This window comes from Capricornis sumatraensis, chromosome 14, assembly GCF_032405125.1.
Source record: "Capricornis sumatraensis isolate serow.1 chromosome 14, serow.2, whole genome shotgun sequence".
NCBI lineage: Eukaryota > Metazoa > Chordata > Mammalia > Artiodactyla > Bovidae > Capricornis > Capricornis sumatraensis.
Genome location: NC_091082.1, coordinates 59235234 through 59250773, shown reverse-complemented (window position 1 = coordinate 59250773; position 15540 = coordinate 59235234). Strand labels below are relative to the sequence as shown.

Here is a 15540-nt window from a genome sequence, read left to right as displayed (position 1 = left end):
TAGATTCCATGAAATCAGATGTCATTTTTGGAACTTTCAAAGCACGTATGATGCAACAGTATAAATAAATTTCACAAACAAAAAACTGAGCTGGAGAAACTAGGCACAAGGAGTTCACACAAGCGGAACTGTGATTTTTATATTTAAGAAGCATTTTTCCCTCAGTTTCTTAGGTTAGAACAGGATTCTTATTTTGCTTTACTTGAAAATGATTCATATGTATACCTGTGGCTGATTCATGTTGATGTTTGGCAGAAAACAACAAAATTTTGTCTAGCAATTATCCTTCAATTAAAAAATAAATAGAAATTTTTTTTAATGATTTTTGATTTAATAATACCAAGAAGAGTTAAATACCCAGCTGTTTCCATCCTATTTCTATACAGTCTGTCCCACCAGGATCATTTCCCACAAAAGAAACATTTATTGGAGTTAGCTTGAAATTGTCAAGAGTGCACTGTAGCCTCCTAAAACTGTGACAGGCTGTCTTGGTAGGTCCTCAGACCTTTCCAAATACCTGTTGTGTGCTGGGCACTATGCTAAGTACTGAGGATACTTCTCAAGAAGCTCCCAATCTAATGGGTGACTGTTTCCATCCTATATGCAGAGTGTCCATCCTAGAGACTTGAGAAAGGCTTCCTGGCAGAAGTGACCCCTGCACTGAGTTTGCTGGGTGAGGAAAGTGAAGTAAGGAATGAGTTCCAGGCAGGCAGAGTCTGGAACATGAGATAGCCTGTTTTGTATGAAATAGTCATTAGTGAGTGGGAGAGGACAGGCTAAAGCAGTTAATGGGGAAGGAGCAGGGGAATCTCACCATGAGAGTCTCCTTTAGAGAGGCTTGGCCTGCAGGTGATAGAGCCACTGAAAGAGGCTGAGCAGTGGAGTGAAATGATCAGATTGAAATTCTATATAGATCATTCTGGGAGCACAGTTGAAAGATAAATTTTGACCTATGATAAAAATTTTCTAGAAAGTAATTTACTCATGTTTTTGTTTTCTCAGGATTATTTTAAGGCATAAACAGGGAAGCACATAAGTATCGATTCAGACTAACAGAACATTGGAAAGAAGTTATACTGTAATTTAAAAGTTTTTTTTTAAAGTAGCAATTCAGATGGCAATGAATGAAATTATGTAATATATAGGTGGGGTGGGCCCACTTATTTTTACTTAAGTCATTTTGAAAGAGCAATTATTTCATTGTCTTAAACTAAAAAGTCATCTATAACTAAGCAAACCAGCTTCAAAAGCTCAAATTTTTTATGATATGGTCAGTAATAATTTCAGAAAGATTATGATTTCAGTCTGTATGAGTTGGATCACATGAAAATATGAAATCAATATTTATGTTAAAATTAATATTTAATTAATTTTAGTTAAATGAAGGCAAAAAGATTAGTTGCCTGCATTTTTTATTTTTTACAAAACAGTCTTTTACCCTTATTTGATTCTGTTTATCTCCTGACTGGATTATAACTGTTAAGAATTAAATGTTGCAACTGACATCCTCTTTTCAATTCAAGGTTACAAGCAAAAATTATGTCAGGTTCCTCTCTGGCTGGCAGCAAGAGAATAAACCACGTGTCCTCCTGTTTGACCAAATGCCCACTATACCACTGCTCTACAAGGTACTTTAGGTGTCCGGGTAATGTTTCCTCTTATTTTGGTGATTTTCCTTTTTATAAGTAATAGCTCACCCCATGAGAAATGTTTGAAGACCAGCAGTTTGCCTTCAAGCACTGTACGTTGAGGACCTAGCACTTTCCACACACGCAATAGCATTTAATCTTCAGAAGAACCCAACAGTACAGATTGTGATCCCTATTTTATAGACCAGAATACTGAAGTTTATATGGTTGTATAACCTGCCCAAGGTCTCCCTGCAGTGGGTTGAATATTGACTGCTTTGAAGCCTGATTCCAAACCTGCTCTCTGAATGATACTCTGTACTGCACTTGCACACCTCTGGTTATCACTGTGACGAGACAGGAGAGGAAAGTGCTTAACCAATGGCATGGTCACTGCCATCTTACGCCCTTGGGGAACAGGTTGTAGAGACATGGATGGACCTAGAGTCTGTCATACAGAGTGAAGTAAGTCAGAAAGAGAAAAACAAATATATAGCATATGTGTGGATTCTAGAAAAATGGTACAGATGAACCTAGTTCCAGGGCAGGAATAGAGATGCAGACATAGAGAATGGATGGGTGGGCATAGTGGAAGAAGGGGAGAGAGAGATGAATTGGGAGATTAGGTTTGAGATAAATACACTACCATGTGTAAAATAGGTAGCTTGTGGGAACTTGCTATACAGCACAGGGAACTCAGCTTGATGCTCTGTGATGACCTAGAGGAGTGGGATTGGGGGTGGGGGAGGCGGAGGGACGTCAAAGAAGGAGGGGATATATGTATACATATAGCTGATTCACCTTGTTGTACAGCTAACAACATTATGAAGCGGTTATACTCCAGTTTAAAAAAATAAACAGTAGTTGGGGCACAGGTAATTCCTCAAACCTCTCACCCCCAGTACAGATCTCAGTAAGATGAATATCTTGCTCTATCTGAAAAACAGAGTCAGTTGTTATTCAGCTTTGTTGGTGTGGTTTTTGCGCCTAAAGGACCTTAGAATTCCTACAACAGTACAAGGGCGTTGCAGCCTGAGTGGGCCCACTTGAGCTGGCATTCGTCTCCACCCACTGATGAGGACGGGTCACACTTGATCTGGATGCTGTGCCACCAAGTTCATTCCTTCTTCTCTGTCACTCCCTAACAGTTGACTGCTTTCGCACACAAAGATTACTTGTCATTTGGATATGTGTATGTCGGTTTGAGAGGGGCAGAAGAGATGACAAGGCAATACAGCGTCAATGTCTATACCCCCACCATCCTGATCTTTAAAGAACACATCCACAAGCCTGCAGATGTTATCCAGGTATGTTGGGTGTCGCCTTGTTTCAAGATGGCCCTCCCATTTTCTCTCAAGGTGTCATACACAAATAGCAAAATGGAGCAGAGTAGGAGAGGAGAAGAAACTAGTTTTAATCTCTTCCTTCAGGGACTTCCCTGGCAGTCCAGTGGTTAAGACTCTGAGTTTCTGCTGCAGGGGGCACAGGTCTGACGCCTAGTCAGGGAACTAAGATCCCACATGCCTTGTGGTGCAGCCTAAATAAATAAAGCTTTCAAAAATCTCAGACCTGTCTGTTGTATGTCAGACAGTATACTAACTACTGAGGATACTTCTCCAGCAGCTCTCAATCTAATGGGTGACTGTTTCCTTCACAGAAGGGAATTCTTAAAGTCATAGAGTTTAAAAATGAGTGTTTTAAAAAATTTGATCTGGTACTATTCTGCTTACAAAGGTAATCTTTTGACGGAAAGTAGAATGGCGGTGGCCAGAAGCTGGAGGAAAAAGAAATAGGGAGTTAGTGTGTCAGGGGCACGATTTCACTTCGGGAAGGCGAAAAAGTTCTGGAGATGGCTGGCGGATGATGGTTGCAGAGCTGCGTGAATGGTTAATGCCACAGAATCATATACTTGAAAATGGTTAAAATGGTAATTTGATGTACTCTGTAACCACAAAAACAGAACAATAAATAATAGTCATCTTTGACCTCTAAAAAGCTCCTATTTGAAAAAATCAATAATCTTATTCTAAAACAAGTTATAAAAATAATTTTAAGGCTTCAGTATAGAACAGTAATTAAAAGGAATAAGAAAAAATATTCTTTCATTTCATCCCATTAATCCCTTGGAAATTTTTAGTTTTATAATTTAATATTCAAAAGTGGGTAGGTGTTGAATTGCGAGGAGAGCTTTTAAAAAGACTTTCATTGCACTGTGATCTTGCAGGTTAGTAAAAGTTATTTGATCTTGCTCCAAAATATATACATTAAAATCACTGAGAAAATGTATACACTAACTCAAAGAACATATAGTGAATATTTATCTGATCTTAAGATAGGAAAGGGCTAAAAGTATTGGGAAAAATCTTTTTGGAAAAATCTTAATAACTTGATTATAAGCTTTACATTTTTATAGAAAGACTTAAATTTTTTGATTAAACAATAAGGGAAATATTTACAACCAATATAAAAGGAATTGTTATCTTTCATTTCTAATGAGCTTCTTCTAATCAAAGAAATCAACCCCAAACTTCTTGAGAATAATTACTTAATGAGTACAGAGTTTTCTTTTGGGATGATGAAAATATTTGCAACTAGATAGAGGCGACGGTTACACAATACTCTGAATGTACTAAAATGCCACTGAGTTATACACTAAAGTGGTTAATTTCATGTCATGTTACTCTTATCCGAATTTAAATTTTCCCCCCAAAATGGGTGAAGCAGATGAACAAATCCTGAGAAAAGATTCAACTTACTAATAAACACTTTGTTTGTTTGTTTTAAATATTTATTTATTTATTCAGCTGTGCTGGGTCTTCATTGCAGCGTGCAGGCTCTTTAGTTGCAACTTTAGTGTGGGATCTAGATTCCCTGACCAGGGATCAAACCCAGGCCCCCCTGCCTTCAGAATGTGGAATCTCAGCCACTGGATCACCAAGGAGATCTCAATAAACACTTTAAAAAAGTAAATCTCACTAATAACCAGAGAAAAGCAGTTTACATTTCCTTCTCTCATCAAATTGTTAACGATTTTTAAAGTAAAAATATGCAGTAGAGTTGAAGGTACAGAGAAACTGGCACTTCTCTTCCTTGCCTTGCTGGAAGAAGCTTCAGAAATTCTCAGGGAAAAAAAAAAAGAAGTTTTCAGAAAAGTGTTTGGGTGATAAAATATCAACTGCCTAGCAAAACAGCACTCCTGAGTACCTGCTGTGTGCCAAACACTGCTCTGTGTGCTGAGGGTACAGCCCTGAACAAATCAGCAGAATTCCCTGTCCTGGGTTCTAGTGGGGACAACAGTCATTAAGACACACTCTCTCATGGTATATTATATAGTGATGTGTGCTAAAGAGAAAAATGAAACGGGAGAGGAATTCAGGGTATTAGGGGAAAGGGCTCACATTTTTAAGGTGGACCAGCCAAGAAGGGCCTCATTAAGGTGACACTTGAGTAAAGAATTGAGGGAGATGAGATTACCTTTTAGGACTCTATCCTAAAGGAATAGGAACTCAGCAAAGAATTACATACAGAGATGTTAAATATCATTCATAATACCAAAAATGAGGGGGAAATATAAACATCCAATGGTAGGGTAATTATTGATACCTCTCAGATGTGCATGCTCAGTCATTCAGTTGTGTCCGACTCTGCAACCCCATGGGCTGTAGCCTGCCAGCCTCCTCTTCGTGTAGATTTTTCCAGGAAAAAATACTGTAGTGGGTTGCCATGTCCTTCTCCAGGGATCTTCTTGACCCAGGTATTGAACCCCAGTCTCCTGCCGCTCCTCCATTGACAAGCAGATTCTTTACCACTAAGCCACTTGGGAAGCCCCACATCCCCAGTGGGGACTATTATATAGCCATTTAAAATGGCAGCTTGCTTGGACTTCTTTGGTAGTCCAGTGGTTAAGAATTCGTCTTGTAATGCAAAGGTCACTGCTCAGAAAACTTAAGATCCCACATGCCGCAGAGCAACTAAACCTATGTACTCAGGAGCCATTGAGACACAACTAGAGTCCATGCACCCCAACAAAAAATCCTGTTTGAGGCAACCAAGATCTGATGCAGCTGAAATAAATGAATAAATAAAAAATTTTAAAATAAAAGTTAAGTGAGTGAGTGAAGTCGCTCAGTCATGTCCGACTCTTTGCGACCCCATGGACTGTAGCCTACCAGGCTCCTCTGTCCATGGAATTTTCCAGGCAATAGTACTGGAGTGGATTGCCATTTCCTTCTCCAGGGGATCTTCCCAACCCAGGGATTGAACCCGGGTCTCCCGCATTGTAGACAGATGGCAATTTGAGAATAATTAATGATGGGGATAATTTTCATAACATGATGTTAACGAGCAAGCAGGATGCAAAATTGTATATGCTGTTTATAATACACTGCTCTCAATTTGTAAAGTGAATATTATTTCAATATTTGGGTTTCCAGAAATCCCTATAATGAACACGTACTTTTTAATGTTACTTATAAAAAATCAACAAGAGCTCTTTGGTACTTTCTCTTGTAAGAGGCTAGACTGAAAAGAAAGAGATATTCTATAAAAATCCCTTATTTCATTCATTCAATACATTTATTGCCTGCTTGCTGAGTACTAAATACAGAACAACTCTGACATCCAGAGTTAGTCTTTGTCCTGAGTCTTTATCAGGCTCAGAGTCAGGGAGGAGAAAGACCTAAAGGCAGTTTTCATCCACTGTAGTAGGGTTCTGCCTTAGATGCAGGGTGCACTCTGGGTGCCGTGTGAAGGAGGAAGGTTGCCTGAGAGTATGAGACTAAGGTAAGGAGCCAGACAGGGAAAGTGGATAGTAAGGGAAAGAGAGCAGGTTTAAAAAGAAGACAATGAGTTCAGTTGTAGACGTAAGAATTAGAACTGCCTGGGAGCTCCTTGGCAGTCCAGTGGCTAAGACTTTGCTCTCCCAGTGCAGGACGCCAAGGTCTGATCCCTGATCTGGGAACTAGTTCCCACATGCCAAAAGTAAAGATCCCGCATGCTGCAACAAAGATAGAAGATCCCACATGCCACAGCTAAGACCCAGTGCAGCCAAATAAATAGATAACTATTGTTAAAAAGGAAAGAAAGAAAGAACTGCCTTTAGGAAATCTAAGGGGATGTGTGCCTCCTTAGATTTCCTAAGGAGGCAGGGATCTAGATCTGAGGAAAGGCAGAAGGTGATCTCCCAGGCATCGTATGTCATGTAAGGAGAGGAGGGAGCCAAGGATGAAACTCTGGACAACAACCAGCAAATAAAAAAGAGGGGGTGCCTGACGGCAGCCAAGCAGGAGCTAAGAGAGAGAGTCAGGAAGCAAGCAAACAGCAGTTGTGGAAGAGAGGAAGGAAGGTCATCTCAATCCAAGATTAATCTATAAGATTTCCTAAATTGCTTTCCAATAATAGCATGTACCCTTGAGAATTGTTATCTACTTATTCCCTGGGGAAAATTATAAATCAGATACATTAATAAAATTACCAGAACAATGGATGCTTTACCAGTTTGCTCTTTTATTTTCAATAATCTTACTTATTTTCATTTATGCATTTTTGGCTGCTGCGCTGTGTCTTCACTGTGGTGACTTCTCTTGTTGCAGAGCACAGGTTCTAGAGCACACAGGCTTCAGTGCTTATGGTGTGGGGACCCAATTACCCACGGCATGTAGAATCTTCCCACATCAGGAATTGAACCCATGTCCCCTGCATTGGCAGGTGGATTCCTAACTGCTGGACCACTGGAAAGTCCCCAGTTTGCTCTTTATGAATATAAAAATGCACTCTTAACATAAACTGAGTCCTTGCAATGGCGAGAGGCTTAGTGTAACGCTGCAAGCACCAGTGGCTTCTCCTGGCTGTAGATGATTTGGTTTTATTTGCTGTATCATGTTTGGCCACATGAGAATGGGTTTATTCATGCTTCTGTTGATGGACATGTGGATAGTTGCATCATGAAATGAGATGGGACGTGTCCTCCCTTCTTCCCTTCTCAGAAAGACTTTACAGAAGATTAGATTGTCTTCCTTGAAAGTCTGGTTAAAACCACCTACAAAGCCATCTCAGCCTGAATTTGTGTTTCAAGAAATATTTTTGACTATTGACTCATCTTCTTTAATGGTTATAGAATTATTTTCTCTTTTTTTCAAGTATTGTTTTATTTTTCCTAGAGATTTTTCTGTTTCACCTAAGTTTTCAAATTTAAATATATATATAATATATTTGTGTACACTTTTTTTTTAGTTTTGGCAACACAGGTAGTGATTCCTCCACATCATCCTTGGTAATGGTTGCCTGTGCTTTCTCTCTTTATTTTCATGACTGGTTTTACCAGAGGTGTGTCAATTTTATTAGCTCCAAAGAACGAATGTTGGTTTGTTCTTATATTTTTATTTTGCTCTATTGATTTCTATTTTCCTCTTTATTATTTCCTTCTTTCTACTTTTGTATTTTTTTGTAACTTCGTGATAGGGATATCTAGTTCATTCATTTCTTCTCTGTTATATTCATTTTTTAATATTTATTTGTTTTATTGTTTGGTCTTCATTGCGGCAGGTGGAGTTTTTCGCTGTGGTGCCCAGACTCAGAGCACATTGGCCCTGTAGTTTGCAGCACATGGCTCAGCTGATGGGCCCCAAGGGCTTAGTTGCCCCACAGCATGTGCTATCTTAGTGCCCCGACCAGGGGTCAAACCCATGTCCCCTGCATTGGGAGGCAGGTTCTTAGCTACTGGACCACCAGGGAGGCCCCTGTTGTCCCCTGGAGTAGGAAATGACAACCCACTCCACTATTCTTGCCTGGAACATTCCACCGAACAGAGGAGCCAGATGGGCTACTACAGTCCATCGAGCTGCAAAGAAGTGAACAGGAGTGAGCAACCGAGCACACACACCCTCCAAATACTACTTTATCTGCATCCCAGCGTTTTGATAAATAATATTTTCACTGATCACTCCAAATTCAAAATATTTTCTTTCATCTGATATGCTCTCTTCTCAGATCAATAAGTTACTCAGAGTTTCTTAGTTTCTAAGCATAAAGCGATTTTCTGGTTCATATCTTGCATTGATGTCTTGATTAATTGTGGTCAGAGAACCTGCTATATATAATTTCAGTTCTTTGAAATATATGAAAGTTAATAATAATAAAGTGGTCATCATATGGTTTTGTAGTCCATCTTTTATACTCAATAACATTGCTACTTTGAAGTTTATTTTTAATTACTCAGTTTACTATAAATCTCGAATGGAAGTAAATTTGCCTAAAAATTCAAAATTATTGGCTTTTTCAGTCTGCCAGCATAAAACAGTCTACAGAAGTTCCCCGAGCGCTTGATTTTTCCTTGGACCTGAAATAGTTGCATCATTGCTTTCAGCCCCACATTGTTGGGAAAATACCACATGTGTATTTGTTAAAACAGGTCTAACTTTCTTGGTTTTATTGCTTTAGCCAGGCTCAGCCATATTTTTATTAAACTGTAAGTCAAGCCCATTCTCAGTGAGAAAACTGAGTAAGAATCAACTGTCTCTTGGTTTTTCTCCAGGCCCGAGGTATGAAGAGACAGGTCATTGATGACTTTATCACCCAAAACAAGTATCTGTTGGCAGCCAGGCTCACCAGCCAGAAGTTGTTCCATGAACTCTGCCCCGTGAAACGGTCTCACCGACAGAGGAAGTAAGGACTGAAGGCCTTGCCCCTGCTCATCATGTCACATGTTACTGAAAGGCAGTTAAACATTGACCCCGGGACAGTCAGAATCTATGCTTCACGTTGCAAATAGATGAACATAGATGAACAGCTGTGATAGTAGAGGGGTATGTCAGTCCAGGGCACCTTAGGACCAAATGATTGGCTGTGCCAGAGAAGATCCCCCTGACAGCTGAGCCCTGAAGAGTGAGTAGGTTCTGCCAGGTGTCAGGGAGAGCCTGTGAAGCTCGGTGAAACAGTGTGAAGTGGGAGAACGCTGCTGTTGCTACCAGAGTGTCCCACACCGGGCAGACCTCTACAGATCTAGGAGAGGAGCCAGGTAAGGGTAGGGCAGTGAGGGTGCTGAGGAAATGGTAAAATAATTAGCTGGGCATGGCATGGCTGAGGCATCCTCATTCATACAGAAAATGTGAAAAGTCTGGAAAGACAGGGAAAACACTTCAGTTTAAGGAGCTGGTGCCTTTAAATTGGGGAAGGAAATGTCAACCCACTCCACTGTTCTTGCCTGGAGAATCCCAGGGATGGGGGAGCCTGGTGGGCTGCCATCTATGGGGTCGCACAGAGTTGGACACAACTGAAGCGACATAGCAGTAGCAGCAGCAGCCTTTAAATTTAGGGCTGTTTCATCTGTGAAAGGTGTCTGGATATGAAAGGAAACCATTTTGATCACATTATTTGAAAATACAACTAAAATACTGTTTAAAATAGGAAACATTCCCTATATTTCCAGACTTTTCAGATTCCTATATAGACTAAGATTTAATTAAATACAAGGAAGATGATCCTGGACTTTGAGGATTCTTATTTATACAGCCTTCAAAAAATATCCCAGTCCACACACTCCTCCCCTTTGTTTCCGCCGCCACCCTAGCCAGGCCAGTGTCACCTCTCGCCGAGGCCACCGTGTTGCCTCCAACCCTCCTCTGCCTCCACTCCACTCTCACACCCTTGGTGAGTTCTCCGCAGCAGCCAGTGATGTCCTCCTCACATTGTGAATTGGAGCGAGTCCCCCTCCGTCTCTGGGTCTTTGCACTTGCAGTGCTCTCAGCCTGGAGCTCTCTGACCTCCCTCCCTCTTGTGGCACCTCATTCAGGTCTCTGCTCCAGCGTCACCTTCCCAGATGACATTTCCCTGGCCAGCCTGTCTGATGGAGCGTGACTCCCAACCCACCCTGCACTCTTTGCCCTTCACTTTTTTTTTCCCCCCCTAACACTTACCACTACTTGTCATGATCTACCTGCCTATCTATCTATCTGTTTTTTTGTCTGTCCTCCCCACTGGAATATAAGTTCCACAAGGGCAAGAACGGGGCTTCCCAGGTGGCTCAGTAGTGAAGAATTCGCCTGCCAAAGCAGGAGACACGGTTTGATCCCTTGATCAGAAAGATCCCTGGAGGAAGAAATGGCAACCCACTCCAGTAATCTTGCCTGGGAAATCCCGTGGACAGAGGAGCCTGGTGGGCTGCAGTCCATGGAATCGCAGAGTCAGACACAACTGAGTGACTGAACATAAGGGCAAGAACATTGTTTGTCTTACCGGCATCATCTAGTAAGTGCTCAGTAGTATCTTGGAGAAAGAATGCCTGATTTGAATGATTAGATGAATTTGCCATTGGAACCACAGCATAGGAAGCCCTTCAGAATGATCCCCAGTGGCCCTGGCCTGAGATAGGGTTAACCAGCCCTGCCTGAAGTGCAAGAATTAGAACAGGTGCCTTCTGCAAGGCCCTTCTGCATCAGCGGTTCAGTGACTTGCCTTCAAGGGCATTTCCAAATGTTGTGAAGTTTGATGTGGGGAGAGCGTCAGCAGTTTAGAAAGAAGCAGGTCCTTAATGCCTTGAACATCTTACCTCATTGGTGACCCTCATGCAGCTTTGGTTTCTAAAACGTGCTGATTCTCTCTGTGGATGACTTCTCCTCTCCTTCACCTTCACTTGCCATTCGGGCATTCATGGCCTCGGGCTTTAGTTACATAGTCTTTTCTTTTGTTGACTTGCAGATACTGTGTGGTTTTACTGACGGTTGAGGCTACCAAGTTGAGCAAACCCTTCGAGGCGTTCCTATCCTTTGCCCTGGCAAACACACAGGACACCGTGAGGTTCGTGCATGTCTACAGCAATCGGCAGCAGGAATTTGCCAGCACCTTACTGCCAGACAGTGACACGTTTCAAGGAAAATCAGCGGTGAGTCGTGGGTTCTCTCCTGGTCCCAAGCTCTTCACAAGCATGTGGCACTTAATTCCATGTTCGCCTTCCGTAAGAATTTTGAATATATTCTGGGAAGTCCAGAAATCTCTGAAGCCTGTTTCGTTTTATTTTTTTCTGAGTGCTTGGAAACCATTTGACCTGTTTTTTGGCCCTGGCCCTGTGACATGTGGGATCTTAGTTCCCCAACCAGGAATCAAACTTGTGCCCACTGCATTGGAAGCACAGAGTCTTAGCCAGTGGACCACCAGGGGAGGCGGGAAGTCCATGAAAGCATTGTTAAACTAGTCTTTTACCCTGCTGATTTCACCTCTTAACTTTTCAACTTTGGACCTTCACAAAAGGCATCTTTCCTCTGGGTAAAGATTAAAGAGCATCCCCAGTCCCTCTCACCTGTCTTTCCCCTGTGCAGGTCAAGTCTTTCAGTATCTAGTTTGTAGAATCTCCCTTAGGCAACCATTAATATGCTTTTCAGTGTCTCCCTCCTGTACTTCTGCCTCTTTTATCTCATCCTAATTGACCTTACCCTTCCTTTCCTCCTTTGTCAAAACTCTCCACAGAAGCATGAAATTCTTTGTCATTTTCATCATCTTGGTAATCATGGGAAGTGAAAGTCGCTCAGTCATGTCTGACTCTTTGTGACCCCATGGGCTATACAGTCCATGGTATTCTCTAGGCCAGAATACTATAGTGGGTAACCTTTCCCTTCTGCAGGGGATATTCCCAAACCAGGGCTTGAACCCAGGTTACCCACATTGCAGGCGGATTCTTTACCAACTGAGCCACAAGGGAAGCCCAAGGATACTAGAGTGGGTAGCCTATCCCTTCTCCAGCGGATCTTCCCGACCCAGGAATCGAACCGGGTTCTCCTGCATTGCAGGCAGATTCTTTACCAACTGAACTGATTTTCATGGGGAAATCTCTGAAAAAAACAAAGGTTTGCTTTATTATAACATTAAGTCAGGGACTTCACTAGTGGTCCACTGACTAAGACTCTGTGCTCCTGAGCCAGTGCAGTGAGGCAGATTTGATCCCTGGTCAGGGAACTGGATCCCACAACCCACAACTAAGGGTTCGCATGCTGCAACTAAGACCCAGCAGAGCCAAATAAATAAACATTAAAAAAAAAAAATTAGAAGTTACAGAACAAAATCTATTGAGAAGAAAGAGCTTTAACTTTTAACAAAGTTAACTTTGAAAAGTCACCATAAAACTAATTCCTTTTGTCAGAAAAATGGAAATTTCTTGCAGATATGGTATACTCATTCGTATCTGTGCTTGAGCTTCACGAGACCCTTTTTTCCATCGTCTCTGGAAAAAAAAAAAACCAACAGTAATTTCCCATTCTCTTGAAAATTCTAATGGTTTTTCGCCTCTTTTTCTCCCAGGTGTCTATCTTAGAAAGGCGTAACACGGCAGGGCGGGTGGTATATAAAACCCTGGAGGATCCCTGGACCGGGAGTGAGAGTGATAAATTCATCCTTTTGGGTTATCTGGACCAACTGCGGAAAGACCCAGCTCTTCTGTCGTCGGAAGCTGTGCTCCCCGACTTGACTGATGAACTTGCCCCTGTAAGCACATGGCCCAGGCGAGTGGGCGCTGGCTCCCGAGCTCCCAGAGCTGCAGTTCCCTGTCGGGGATGGGGGCCTTCTCCCTCCGGGGCTCAGGGTCCAGTCCTGACCCCTTTTCTCCTTCCACAGATCTTTCTTCTTCGGTGGCTCTACTCTGCTTCTGACTACATCTCAGACTCCTGGGACAGCGTATTTCACAACAACTGGTAGGAATATTGCCAGATTGAATTTCTGCTCTTGCTATTACTTACCAGGACTGCTGTTTTTCGTTTGAAAAAAGGTCCACTCTTCTTTGATTTCAGTGTAGCCTCCATCTGGGCAGGTGGAAGAGTGTTTCCATGTTTTCAACGAATATTCCCCTTTCTCTGTCTTTCAGTAACTTACCTTTTGTAATATTTGCTGTTTGACCCTTTCCCATAGGTTAGGAAAGAAAGGATCACCCCAGTTTCCCTTCCAGATAGCAGAGCCTGGGACCACACTCCTCGCCAGAACACCTTGGTGCCCAGCACAGGGCTGACGCACATGTAGTCCAGTGAATCGAGACACAAACGAACCAGTGAATTAATCAGAGAGGGCAAGGGCACTCCCACCACCCCCTCCCCAATGAAACCACGGGCTCCTGAGGACAGACCACGTCCCACTCATGTCTGTGCTTCCTGGCCACCAGCCCAGCTCCCGAAAAACAGCAGGCCTTTGATGGGTGTCTGCAGGTGAATAAAATTTCAGAACACCTAGAGGAGCTCTTAGAGAAGTCAACTTTCTTCTTCCTACTGTACCCCTCTGGGCCACATCTGAATTAGTCTGACAAAAAAAAAAAAAAGATGAAAATAAAAGAAGTCATCCCACAGACTTTCTGGTCAACTCGTATTACCCTTGATGTCAGAATGTTCCTCCATGTTCACAGCTTAAATCCTTTGTTACCCCTCTTGTCGTTTCCTTCTGCAGAATCCGTTCAGCACAGCCACAAAGTCAAACTTTTTAAATAGGTGATCTGTGAATTAGAACACTGAGAAAAATAATCTCTACTTCCACCACTACCGCAAAAAAATCCTCTATTTGTATGAAATTAGAAAATGGTTATTGATGTGAAAGCTTTTTGGTTTGGGGTCATGTAGCGGTTTTTTGAGCCAGAGAGAAGAAACCTGAAACCATTAACTGACGCGTCACAGCGGCCCATAGCGCTGACCAGAGCTTGTGAACTTCATTTCAGGCGGGAAATGATGCCCCTTCTGTCCCTGGTTTTTTCTGCCCTCTTCATCCTCTTTGGCACTGTCATCGTTCAAGCTTTCAGGTAAGACCCCCCCTCCCCCCCAACCCCGTGCCCCTCAGTGCTGCATCTGAATGGTGAGGCCTACGCTTCCTCGGCTGTTTTTCTGTAAAATCTCTTTTTCTTCAGTGACTCAAACGAGGAACGAGAGTCCAGCCCTCCAGATAAAGAGGAAGCCCGTGAGAAGACAGGGAAGACGGAGCCAAGCTTCACCAAGGAGCCCAGCAGGTTGTTCTCACCAGATGCCAGCCCCTCCTCCTCAGCAGCAGCCCCACAGACCGCAGAGGCTGATAAAGCAGGATCCGAGTGTCTAGCACAGCTAAGAACTCTGGCTCCGCTCCTTGTGTGTGATGTGGATTTAGGGAAGAGTCACTGCTAATGACAGCTTCCTAGGTGGCTCAGTGGTAGAGAATCCACTTGCCAGTGCAGGAGACTTGGACTTGATCCCTGGGTCAGGAAGATCCTCTGGAGGGGGAAATGGCAGCCCACTCCAGTATGCTTGCCTGGGAAATCTCATGGACAGAGGAGCCTGGCAGGCTACAGTCCTTAGGGTCACAAAGAGTTGAACACGACTGAGCACACACACGCTGCTGATGAGCGTTGACTAAGACCGTAGAGGTATCTAGACACACGTCTAGTTATCTTCTCCTAGGTACCCTCAGTTTCTCAATCTCGGGTTTAATAATGAAGGCAGGAAGCAAAGAAGCATGTCAGGCAGATGCTACATGAGCCAGGAGCAGAGATAAATAGCTGTGTTGACAGCCTTCATCCTGTACTAAAGCCACTTCTACACCAACTGTGTGGTAATACCTGCAAGGCTATTTGTAGGCTGGGATAGCCAGATCGGGGTCAGTCCCGCCCTGCCCCTGTATATAGGCTCAAGGATAGTTAATAATGTACCTAGTCTGGCTAGAACATAGCAATTTCTTCCACTTATTCCTTTTAAAAATAATGGCATTCCTCTGTCCTCTAAGATCTTAATTCCTTAATATTTCTCCACAGCAAGATTCCTAAAAAAGGTTTTGTGGAGGTAACAGAACTCACAGATTTAACATACACCAGTAACTTGGTACGCCTGAGGCCAGGCCACATGAACGTGGTTCTCATCCTTTCCAATTCCACCAAGACCAGCCTGCTGCAGAAATTTGCTCTGGAGGTCTACTCATTCACTGGGTG

At 42.7% G+C, this 15540-nt stretch overlaps 1 protein-coding gene across 1 annotated transcript in view; it reads left to right on the top strand.

Moving 5' to 3' along the window:
• The window catches only part of DNAJC16 (DnaJ heat shock protein family (Hsp40) member C16), a 37140-nt gene that overhangs the window by 17673 nt on the left and 3927 nt on the right, over positions 1-15540 (top strand). Inside the window, exons 5-13 of the mRNA XM_068985940.1 lie at positions 1524-1628; positions 2777-2935; positions 9160-9290; positions 11322-11505; positions 12915-13097; positions 13227-13303; positions 14308-14388; positions 14494-14592; positions 15367-15537. Of these exons, the coding sequence (XP_068842041.1) occupies positions 1524-1628; positions 2777-2935; positions 9160-9290; positions 11322-11505; positions 12915-13097; positions 13227-13303; positions 14308-14388; positions 14494-14592; positions 15367-15537 (1190 nt within the window). The remainder of the gene's footprint in view (positions 1-1523; positions 1629-2776; positions 2936-9159; positions 9291-11321; positions 11506-12914; positions 13098-13226; positions 13304-14307; positions 14389-14493; positions 14593-15366; positions 15538-15540) is intronic.